The sequence below is a fragment of the Phoenix dactylifera genome, unplaced genomic scaffold, assembly GCF_009389715.1.
Source record: "Phoenix dactylifera cultivar Barhee BC4 unplaced genomic scaffold, palm_55x_up_171113_PBpolish2nd_filt_p 000254F, whole genome shotgun sequence".
NCBI lineage: Eukaryota > Viridiplantae > Streptophyta > Magnoliopsida > Arecales > Arecaceae > Phoenix > Phoenix dactylifera.
This window is the reverse complement of record NW_024067747.1, coordinates 466,456-478,892: the sequence shown is the minus strand read 5'-3', so window position 1 is coordinate 478,892 and position 12,437 is coordinate 466,456. Positions and strand designations below refer to the sequence as shown.

Below are 12,437 nucleotides of genomic sequence, written 5' to 3'. Positions count from 1 at the left end.
TAAGAGTCAGTCTCCCCCAGTGACTACTTCTTCAGATTTTGATTACATAATGAACTTCACTGTGACGGTTAGACTAGCATGCAATCTAACCATTTCCAACCCAACTAGGAGCCAATCCATACCAAAAGTTAAGATCCATGGACTGGCAACTGGTTCCAAATTAAGACTGACCTCCAATCAAATCAGGAATGGATCTCACAAAAATGAACGCGACAAACAATTGCTACAAGCTTAACACTAGCCCTTTTTTCACTTATATCGATACCAGCTAGCATGGCTTTGTATTGAACAGGAGAATCTGTTTTAGCAAAAAAACAGGAGAATCAGTCTCAAATATGTTGTCATTTTTACGCCCCTGACAGTGTCAATAAGTTAGCTCACAACTGTTAACACAGCTGGCACCTCACTCTTAAAAGCTGGTCCTTCACTGACAGCGTCAGTAAGTTAGCCAGCAACTGTTGACACAGTTATTGGTACATATCCCTAACAATGCATTCCCTGCTACAATGCTATTATTTTTAAAACCAACCATCTGCTTGATTTTTTTCTTGTGGGGTAAACATCCTCTGCTTGAGTTCAATAAGATTTTCAGTTATCAATACAGGCTAGCATGATGTTGTATTGAACATTACTCTGTCTTAAATGTATTGTCTTTTTCAGTCCACTGAGTGTCAAGTAGCATGAGATATCTAAAAAAATGTATCATCAGAATTTTCTTGATTAAAGCATAGTATATAGATATATTATTGTTAGCAGGAACAAAAACCTTCTCTGTGTTGTATCCATACCTGTACAGCTACGAGAGAACTGACATGCTAAGTTCTTTTGGTTGACTTCCTTATTCTAAGATCCTTTCCGCATGATACTGCTTCAATCAAGTTGATCAAGAAGCTCTAAGTTTGAAGCAATCTTCTCAATCATAGAAAATATATCACTAGATTGGCTATGTGATCTATCTCCTGCTAGAAATTCATGTGCGACACCATCGACCTCGATCATACTTCTTCCTGAAGATTGCTTGATACCCACCTCATCGATCACCTTCCGTACCCTTATGGCATCTTTTACTCTACCAGTCATGGAATAAAGATTCAATAGTGCTACATATCGGCCCTCTTCCCATGGTTCAAGCTCAATAAGATGCCCTGAAGCTTCTAGACCAAGATCATAATTGCCGTAAGTGAGGCAACCATGCAATAAGGCACCCCATGCACAAGCATCAGGCTCAAAAGGCATGCTACTGAGGAGTGACCTGGCCTCTTCAAGATGCCCTCCACGAGATAGAATATCCACCATACAACCATAGTGCTTGGCCTCTGGTTCGATGCCGTAAATTCTAGTCATGCAATTAAGGCATCTTCGAGCATGATCGATCATGCCCGCATGACTGCAAGCCATCAAAACTGCAAGAAAACTAATCCTATCTGGCCATGCACCTAACTTAATCATCTGGGAGAAGAGAGAAAGAGCACAAGTCCCATGCCCATGAATTGCGAAACCGGTCAACATGGCATTCCATGACTCCAAGTTCCTAAGCTTTTGCCCAAGGAACAACTCAAAAGCCGCATCCAATCTACCACACTTTGCATACATATGCACAAGAGCGTTACCCAAAGTCGGGCTCCGGATAACATCCAAATGCCTATCAATGTAACCATGTATCCATTCACCTAAGGCAAGACAACCCATTTGTGAACAAGCCGAAAGGGCACCAATAAGTGTCACCTCATTAGGCTGAAAGTTAGAAATCTGCATCTCGTGAAACAATTCAAGGGCATCCTCTGGAAGCCCGCTTTGAGCGTACCCACTTATCATCGCATTCCAGGCGATCACATCTCTTGTGTTCATCTCATCAAACAAGGCCCTAGCTTTAGCAATGTCACCATGCTCAACATAACCCTTGAGCATGGTGGTTTGAAGTGCTGCATCCTTCACAAAAACTCCATCGAACACTTGACGGGCAGGACCCAGCTGCCCGCACGAAGAGTAGAAGCTAATGACAGAACTTGCAATGAATCTATCAGCTCCAAGCCCAGCTTTGAGGATGCGGGAATGGATGGCTCTGCCTTCTGGGATGGAGGGGAGGAGGGAGCAAGCTCTCATGGCCGAGATGAAGGTGGTTTTATTAGGAACAGAGCCTTGGGTTACCAAGCGAAGGTAATGGCGAAGGGCATCAACACCTGGAGTTCGGGAATTCGACCGTTGGTTCCGTCGTGGGTTTCTAGGGGGCTTGGGAGAGGGAGGGAGAGGAGGTGGAGACTCGAAACGAAGCCTTGCAAACATTTTTCTTCCGTCCGGAGGATAATTCGACCGTTGGTTGGAATCGCCTGGGATCCGACAGAATATTATTTCAATTTTATTTATAAGTATTAATAAAATTAATTGATATATTCTTATTAAAAAATATATGTATGGAATAAGGGATTCCTTTGGGTCCGCCTCTATCCTTACAGTTGGCTCAATTGATCAGGCCACCGAGTCTTGAAATGGATGACTTGGATTCTAATTGTGTTCTCATTCGATTTTGACCACACTTCCTCTCATCTTAATTCTATGAAAAATAATATTCTAGCAAATTTTACTTTCCCGTGGGAAGGAGCAACAAGATTTTTTTATATATATGGTTTTGGCATGTCCAATAAAACCCAAATTATTTCTACGTTTTCCAGCTTTGGGATAATGAACATTGGGAACCAAATGCTGGACACAGCTGGATTTTATATGGTGCGTTACCATGACGACATTTCTAATCTTTGTGTGGGAAAACTGAACATAGACAGACAGAAGTAAATCTTATTTTTTGTGGGATTCCATGCCAACATCTCAAGTCATTTGACTGATGTTCGGCCACATTGTTAGAAAATCTATTTTGCTCAAATATAGTATCTTCACTGTTCAGTGAACTGGGCAGAGGAATGCCTACTGTTGTTCCCATTATCCAAAACAAACAAATAATATACTATATATCTTTTCATCTAGTTTTTTGTGCAGCACCCATGAGTCTGACAATAGTCATAACATAACTAGCAACGGATAGGTATGGGCAGCAATAATGCTTTTAAATGGAGCTGCCAGAAAAAGGGTGGACTCCATCCTAGTACTAGGGAAACAAGATTCCAGGTTATCAATCATACAATCAGTAGAAAGCACTAAGAGCACAAGGTTCAACCCAATAGCTTTGTCCAATAAGAAAATGAAAGACCAAACATTAGTCAAGATGATGGATGGTTTCTCTTATAGTGCCAACTCAGAAACAAGCAAAAACCGAAGATCATTGCTGTCCATAAAACTTTCAGCAAACTCTTTTCTATTCAGATACTGAAACAATACTCACAACAATGGTTATCCACCAAAATATGACCCTTACCCCAATAAACATAGCTAATACTTACAGAAGACCTCGAATTAGAAACCAACCAGGTCCCAAAAGGGTCGAGAAAACTGGGAGAAACTTACCTGCCAAATGCCAATAATAAAATAATCAGCAACTGTAGTTCCCACAAAGCTGCAGATTTTTTGCTACGCGACCAGACCTTCAGCTTAATGTACAATAACAAGGTTGCAGACAAGACGGCCATCATCATCTGTTATCTAATTCCATACGTGAATGCGAGCCCCCTATGCATGATGGCTTCTCCGTCATCTCATATGCCACCTTTGCTTTGTCATTCTGCATCAGAAGTTCGTTATAAAGTTTTAGAGAATCCTTTGAGAAATCTGTTAGTGATTCGAAGATACCGGCCAAGCCTATCTTAAATCCATTTAGAGTGATCTCATGTGTATCCTGCATGCAATCATGATGCTTTGCTTTCTCTGATTCCAATTTCTTCCTGAATGTTACTAACAGTTCTTTCCTCTCTGACAGATACTCAACCCGCTGCCTAACATCCAGCTCAGGCTTATGCTCGAGAAGCTTGGACTCCAGAACCTTATTCTCCGCTCTCTGGAATGCTAGAATCCTACGGTCAAGCTCTTTTGCAAGGGTATCCACTTTTCTCTTCTGTTGTTGCTCCTCCCCTTGCTTAGCCCATAAAACCTTTAAACTCTTGATGAATCTTCTCATTGCACAAGATACTTCTTTGTCAGGCAACTTCCCCAATGTAGTTGACCAATTGTGACAGATCATAATTAATGGAGGAGCTCCAGGTCTATACGGTGGAAGTGATGATCTAGCTTGAGAATAGAATTCCACATCAGGCATAATGAACTTGGATAGCCAACCATCTAGAGCTTCAACATATGCTTTCTGTGCTGCAATATAGTCTACAAGGCATGTCCTCCAGTTCCGAAGCTCAGCCTCCAGCTTAAGAGTTGCATGGCGCTGTGCATTATTGCAGAATTTCCCATAAGCAGGGCACGTAAAGGAATTCACTTCGAACATAATCTGTTTTTGGGTTTCATGAGATTCTAGCATTATCTTCCAAGTTCTTGATAGGCTGCACTCAAAAGAAAAGAAAAAGATAGGGGAAGAAAGGGAAAAATTTTTAAAAAAAATTACTGATAGAACAAAAAGTAGTAATGTCCTCTTATATGCATCAGGTTTCTCCGCTTACCCTTGCAGCAGCTCAATAAGCTGAGGATGCAATTCTTCATCTCTTAACTGTTCAATTCTTTCTGATATTGATTCCGCTGCTCGTAATGCCACCCAGATTCTTGTGTGCAAGTCTCTTACTACAGCTCTAGTTTTGTCCACTGCACGTGAATCAGCACCCTTGGCATCTAGATTTCTTAGTTGTATGCATTTCTTCTCATAAAGTTGTCGAGTGCGGTCTCCAGACTAGAACAGAATTAAGAGTGTATTAAACAAGATCTAGTTATTAATGCAGTGGCCTTGCTCAGAAAGTAACAAAAAGGAGGTTAGACATGTCAAGTTTGGGTTTCTAGTTGCTAAACTGTCTTCGCGTGCGGCTATGCAACACAATAGACATAGAAAATCTTGACATAACATGAGCTGCACTTATGCAATATATATTAATTCCTAATGTGGATGATGATGTGATAGAAGTACAAAGGACAAACACATGGAATCTTGTACTAGTGTTCAAAAGATGATTTTAAGGTTATCTGACATTGCATTATGGTAATTTTAATTTCAAAAAATCATGGGTTACATTATGCATACATCTATATAAGAATATTGATAGTAGGAAACAAAAATTTACACATGTAGTCATGACATAGAAAGAGGAAAATGCATATAGACTTGTGAATAAATTGAACTGGAGGTGCACACCACAATTGTACCTGCAGAATCCATCAGAACATGGACCATGAGCTTGTTGGTTTTAATATTGGCTGATAACAGATACAATACGAGTATCTATAGAACCAAATGAGACAAGTTTAACTGTTAAGGAAGAATAGAAGATATATCAAGTTCTTATATTCTCTCGTTTTATATGGGCACAGTAGATAAGCAATGATAGAATAGTAAACAGGTCAATAGAGTTAAGCATATTATCTTTTAGCTAGTTGATCTTTACAAAGGGAAAAATATCTCTCTCTTGAGAAATACAGTGGAACTGCCACGATTCAGGTGCAGACCCAGCCACTCTCCCCAGAGCACGCACTTGGAAAGACGTGGCAACAACATGACCCATGTCCTGTTAACTACGAAGAACGGATACTTCATATTACAAATCATGTCTATATCAGCACACGCCGGATACCGATACTAATCAGATACTTTTAAGAAACATGCTAAATACCTAAATATCTTATTTCTCATTTTTTTTAAATAAAAATCTTTGAATATTTCCCAGATATGCCTGAAATAATTATTCAACGCCTCTAGAGATGAGAGCAGCACTTTGTTTTCTTTTATTTTTGTTGAATATTAGCCTTTAATGATGATTGCTTAATTTTGCTTTTTTGTGATGTTGATATTATTGTATGGAGTACAGAATATGGCCTATTGATTTGAATGATGACTAAATGATGGAGATTATAGATATCAATGTTATTTTATAAAGTATGGACTATCTTAGTTTGATACTCCATTACTTTATAAATTCTTTTTTCGCATAATTAAAAATTATATAAATCCAGCCAAATCCTAGCTGTACCATCTCCTATTTTTTCAAGATTTCCCCTGTCAGTGTATCTATATTGCATCATATCCACATCCTGCATCCATATCCATAATCCATGGCTTACTGGCTACAGAGTGAACATATCAATGATCGGTAAATAAATGAGACACAAGTATTTGTGTTATAAGAGTTACTCCAACATATCTCTTCTTTGTGGGAGTAGACTGTGATGGATCTTATACTCCAACAGTAAATTTATTTAACATTTTGTTACAGTTTTTTTGTCAAAATGCTTTTCTAGTCCTTATTAATAAGTTGGGTCTCTAGGACCTTATAGTTGTCAAAGTCCTAATCAACTGAGCTGAAGGACGGAAGTCTTTAATTATGATAAGCTGAGGATGCCATAACAGAAGCACCAGAGTTTCTCATGCATCAGATGAAATGCTAAATTGCATTCACTTAACCATTTATTTTAAGTGCTTCAGTGCACATGTATTTGACATGCAGTTATGTTAATTTAGCAGTAGAATGTCCCTAGTGGTACCAACAACTGCCTTACGAGCTCAGCGAGCATGCACGTCATGAAGATCCTGAGTGTACTAAAAAGGTACCTTTACTTCTTCATATAGCTTCTTCTCCCAAGCATATAACCTTCCTAGAGTCTGCGAATGACTTCCTGATTCCATCCCACTATAATCATCAAAAAGATCACTCTTACTCTCTGTCCAGGATGTGCTATTGGAGCTTGATGCAAGATGGCTTTTGTGAGAGGAGGATAAAGATGGAGTCCGATGCCATGTGATAGCTTGGATTATCTTTGATGAATTCTCTGCATTTGAAACAGATGCAATTGGAGTTATAACATGATTTAAATGCATATGCACGATCGCAAACAACCAACTTATGATTTACATATAAAATTAATTCAGCACCACAACTGAAGAGTTAAAAATCGGCTGTTACGATGGTCTGCAAAATGAGTGTTTGATTTAGCAAGTCAAAGACAAATGATAACATAGAGGTCCAACACTGTCCAGTTTCATTTTATATAAAGTGATCAGGCCAGCAACTAGCAACTTGTCTATCGATTATTTACATCTTCTAGATAAAGCTAGCTCATTATTAAGCACTCTAAACTTGCATTAACCATAATCAATGCGAAATTGAGATTTTATATAACAAGGCATTGAAAACTTTACAGCTCTAAGAAAAAGTATATTGTGCATGAATCCACTTGCAAGTAATCCGGCTAGACAAAGAGACTTAAAAGGTGGGCAAAGCAAAATTGCATTCAATAGTAATCAAATATAGACACCATTAGACAACATTTTACTAATGCGCATAAGAGCAGATTCGCCTGTTTGCCTTTTTACTGTTCCATTTTCATCTCAAATCAGGAAGCTCTATAACTGAATATGCAAAATTAAGAAAATCATCTCTCTTTAGGAAACATGGAAATCTAAACCTTATTAGATAAAATCTTCCTAGAGATTTGAAGAAGCAACTTTATATCCATAATTTTTTCTTACCTCGATGGGTGGTAGCAAAAACAGAACATCCTTTACATCCTATCAAGACAAATAATAAGTACTTTTAAACTAATCATATCCCTCAAACCAGTATAAGAGGTAGAATGTAAAATGATGAGACATCATATATCAAGATAAAGGTGAAACAAAGAAACATGCAAAGCATAATAAGATATAAAAGAGAGCTAAAGCCTTCTACTTCGTTTCTCTCACTCCCCTTTTCCCCTATATACCCCACAAAGTATACATATAAGTACCACCTATCGATTGAAACCAAAGATCCATGAGATATGGAACCCACAAAGGGAAGAGCATAAAAATCCCACCTTTAGCATCATCAAACCCCGTTTGGAGGTTCACCCTAGTAGCCTCCAGCATCCGGGACACCTCCTTCCCAGCATCATAAGCTCTGATGAAGTGGTCTTCAACACTCCTCAAAGCTTCAAGCAAGTCCCTCTCCCTCACCGGCGTCTCCGTCACTGTCAGCCCCTTCTCCTCCCCTCCGCCGCCACCCACCTCACCTCCGCCACCACTTTCCTTCTCTTCCACCCCCAAAGGTACCACCTTTTTCTCTTCGTCTCCCTCTCTCTCCTCCTCCTCCTCCTCCTCAGCCTCCTCCAGCTCCGGAATCCCCTCCTCCTCCCTCACCACCCTCAAATCCTCGTCAGAGCCCCGCCCGAGCCCCCCCACCATCGCCGCCGCCTCCTCCGCCACCTGCACCCCGTCGAACGGGTTGAAGAAGTCCCACCCGAACTCTCCCGCCGGCGGCGGCGGCGGCGGCATTGGCGTCCCCGCGTAGAAATACCCACACCCCCCATCCTTTCCCCTGTTCCCCTCCTCCTCTTCCCCTCCCTCGTTTCCGGAGCTCGAAACCGACGGGGAGGAGGAGCGGAGGGAGGAGACCGACGGTCGAAGGGCGAAAGCCTCCGTCTTGGGCTCCGCCGGCGTGTGGCGGAGGAAGGCGGAGGGGGAGGCAGGCGGGGAGGGGGAGGGGGAGGGAAGGGTAATGAGGATGGGGGCAGGGGAGGAGTGGCGGGCGACGAAGAGGCCGACGGCAGCCGCGACAGCGTGGAGGGAGTGGATGTAGTTAGAGTGGGCGGTGGCAAGGGCATACCGGCGGTCGACCGCTGCCTTGAGGAGGCGCTTCCGATCGCGGCAGAGGGCGACGGGGTCGTCCTCGTCGCCGCCGCCGCCGGCGAGCCTGGAGGCGGCACAGCCTCCCATTCTACTCTCTGGGTTGTTTTAGAGGTGGAAGAAAGGAGAAGCGTTTTTTTTTTTGTGTCGAGAAAAAATAAAGGAGAAGCTTTTTGGGTGCTGGGGCTTCAGAGAAGGGTTTAGGGGAGTGGAATGAGGAGTGCGGTGAGGGAGGGAAAGGACCGAATGTGGTTGCGGGAGGGGGAGAGACAGAGAAAAGGGGTCAAAGTCAAAACTGAAAGGAGAGAGAGAATGTCTTTTTTTGTGAGTTGTTTACGTGGAGGATTTTGGTTGGCTGTAGTTTTTCTTTTTTGTTTCGATATAGAGGAGTTTTGTAGGGTGGAAATTGTAAAGAAGCGGGAATATTAGTGTACTATTATAAAGTTTAGCTTTTAATCAAGGACTCACCTGATGCTGTGAAACCTACAAAAGATACGGTTGCCACCTCTTCAATGTGCATGGCTTGGCTCGTGATGTCATTCATACTTTAAGTTACCAACCATAACCGGCCCAAAGTACGAATTGCTGTAGCACGAGTAAAGTGCAAGGCGAGCTCGTTAAGTATTAGCAACTCCCTTACACTGGAATATATATATATATATATATATATATATGGGATGCAATATTTTTGATAAATTAAAGTATATATTTAGAACATAAGTAAGTGCATATATCATCTTTTCAACGTTACCATATAATGATATATTTATATATTATACTATAGGAATTTTTCATAAATTTTAACTAGATTTTGCATTGGTGATGAAAAAGGAGGAGGAGGAGAAGGAGAAGATGGTCATTCTATTTTTTAATAATAACTAAATAATTTAACTAATTTTACTATGTGTATGACTCAGTTGTACAATATTGAATAAGCAGCTAAATACTATTGGTGGAATAATATGGTAATATTATCGGGGTAATAACTCAATATCTTAAGGCAATAGATCCGTTACATAATGCTGACTACATAATATGCTGCATTTATAAAGAAATAGCATATTTATTTTGAAAATTATATTTATGTTATACATAAATGCAAGCTACCTTGCCAAACATATGATAATGTGAACTTTATACTGACGAAATATAATGATATAGTTTTTGATTGCTTGTGAATATGATTGAAGTGTGTTAAAGATGTCTTTTGTATTGCATGGTCATAACAATGAAAAATATCTATTTTTGTCTTCTGTTTCTTTTGCTTTGTGTAGCCTTCTTGCTAGTAATATAGTTGGTTATACTAACGCGAGAGTATCAAAAAAAAATCTATTTTGGTACATAATTTGTATACCTTCTTAAAAAAAAAGTGATTGAAAATTAATTCAATTGAAACAAAAAAAAGAGAATATAAACAACAAACAAGTGGGAAAATCCTACACTGATTTCTTGACGAGATTTCTTAGTTTCTCAGCAAACTCTTCTATCTCATGTGTGTTTCCTGTTTTATAACTATATATTAACCTTTAATTTGGAACTTATCCTAACCCATGTTGAGTCTTAAAAAAATATTGAAGCAATAGACAAGTTGCACAAAAATTATTATGAGCTAAATCCCATTTCGTTAATGGTCCCAACTTAGCATAATTTTCCTTGTTTTTTATTTTCATCCAGCTAGTTGCCAAACAAAGCAACAAAGGTTATATTAAATCCTGCATGCAACCATGCAAAATAGAAGGGTGTAAATAATACTTCATTTTCCTTGAAATTGGTGCTTTGGGGTAATGATCTTCTAAGATTGATATAAAATAATGGATAGATTCTGGTCTGAGGGAATTACGGAACCATGATGGTTTGCAGAAATGGCCAGGTCATGATCTCCCATTGTCATTTCTGATTAGCCAATCAGGCCGAGCGCACCATCCTTTTGCGTGGTGGGTCCACGGGGAATCCGGAGCACAGCCCATGGACCGTTGATGGAGATCACTCAGCCATTTGTCACACGAACAGGGGAAAAGATGGTGACCATTGGTCGAAGTGCCCTCTGTTTTTTTAACAGGCACAGGTCGTGGCCTCATGACCAATCTCTCTCATGTGTCCGGGATGATGATATCTATCTACGAATCTATGATTTTTGATGATGAGGAAAAGCCCAATGTTTGATTGCCTCTAGGTCCCATCAATCTATCATCATCATGGTTTGCACCCTATTGCCACTGTATTGGATATATCCTGAGACATGCAAGGGTTGTAATTGATTGTTTATTTACTTTTTAAAATATATTTTGTTAGAAGAGCAACACAGAGAAAAGGAGCAGCTGAGATTGATTATTTTCTGATCCATTGCAGGAATTTGGAGTGAAGTTGGGACTTAAACCTAATGTCTTGTATCAGTAGTAGGAGACTTCACTAGCTCAACTAGCTGACATGCTTCAATTAATAAATTATTTTATTAATTTTTTAAAATTAGATGATGGTTATAATCTAAAGTTATTCTACTATAACTCTGAACAAGAAGATTGTAGACATGGATAATGACATGAATCATTTAAGGAATTGGTGTTGTATTTCAAGTTTATATTTACCATATTATAAAAATAAATTGATTTAGTTACTAACTGAATATTTCATCCTATTAAAGAATTGGAATCCTTTAGTTTTTTTTTTCCATTCCATCATACAACCATTTTTAGTTTTAGTTGAAAAGAAGGCATTAATCTATCAGCATAACTGAATTTAAGCACGGTCTAAGTTGATCTATAGTCAAATTTCTCCATCCTATTTCTGCATATATACTTTTGTAATAAAATTTGATTTTTTTCCTTTAGAAAGTCTGCAGAAATATGCAAAACTACATCAGGAAAAAAAAAACCTCATAAAATGGCAAAAAGAATAATCTAAGTTTTAAAGCAGTGGAGTATCCACGACCTAAAATTAAGCTTATTTTTTCACTAACTTAATAGCCAATAATTTAATTTCTATTTGGCACCATTGTCAATTTTTTATTTTTAATTTTTGCTTCTAAAAATACCACAACCAAGGGTAGAAACTTATTTGATTATTTATTTCATATTTTAATTTTTTGAAAAAACTTTCCATTTTTTCCTAAAAGATAAAAGCTATCAAAAATCACTTTTAATTTTCTAAAAATAAAATTATCAACCACCACAATCTAAATAACTACTAAATAAATTTAAAATTTTATTTTTTTGAAAAAAACTTAATTTTTATTTTTATAAAATTAAAAATTTTAAGTGATGCTGAAGGAGCTTTTAGGGTGCAGTCAGTCGTGGCAGCAGCTGAACTGGTGGGGTCCATGCGGAATGGATGGAAACGCCAGCTTTCTCTCTGTCCGCCAGACATTACCACTGCCACTTCTCTCTCTCTCTCTCTCTCTCTCTCTCTCTCTCTTATTTTCATGCATGGAAATTTGTGCAGCCGCTGGTGGTCAAGGGGTAAGAGGAGGACATGGGCGCTTGGAGAAACGAGTCATCTTCTTTTATCTCCGGAATACCTGGGACTGTGTGAACGCGTTACGCGGCCTGTGCCAGGTGCGACAAAGCTTCACTCCTCTAGTGCAGTCTAGGGCAGCCAGGGCCATGCATCCATCTCTGGATTGCATGCTATTCTCTTCGTAGCCATAAACCTTTTTGATTCAGAGAAATGGTGTGGCCTTTGAGGTCAAACATGTATTCAGAAAGACCAACAAAGTAACTGATTGGATGGTTGTCTACACGGCCCA

At 39.4% G+C, this 12,437-nt stretch overlaps 2 protein-coding genes across 2 annotated transcripts; both read right to left on the bottom strand.

Annotated features, from left to right (window-relative positions):
- Positions 1–870: 870 nt before the first annotated feature.
- LOC103718931 (pentatricopeptide repeat-containing protein At5g56310-like) lies at positions 871–2,103 on the bottom strand. The gene has a single exon (XM_008807944.1). It carries the CDS (start codon positions 2,101–2,103, stop codon positions 871–873), a length of 1,233 nt encoding a protein of 410 aa, XP_008806166.1.
- A 950-nt stretch (positions 2,104–3,053) lies between these two features.
- On the bottom strand, positions 3,054–8,925 carry LOC103718930 (protein ROLLING AND ERECT LEAF 2-like). Its single transcript, XM_026809211.2, has 4 exons — positions 7,888–8,925; positions 6,644–6,861; positions 4,554–4,777; positions 3,054–4,436 (listed from the first exon to the last, which is right to left on the bottom strand). The coding sequence occupies exons 1-4, from the start codon at positions 8,783–8,785 to the stop codon at positions 3,581–3,583; spliced, it is 2,196 nt and encodes a 731-aa protein (XP_026665012.1). The 5' UTR covers positions 8,786–8,925; the 3' UTR covers positions 3,054–3,580.
- Between the last annotated feature and the right edge of the window lie 3,512 nt (positions 8,926–12,437).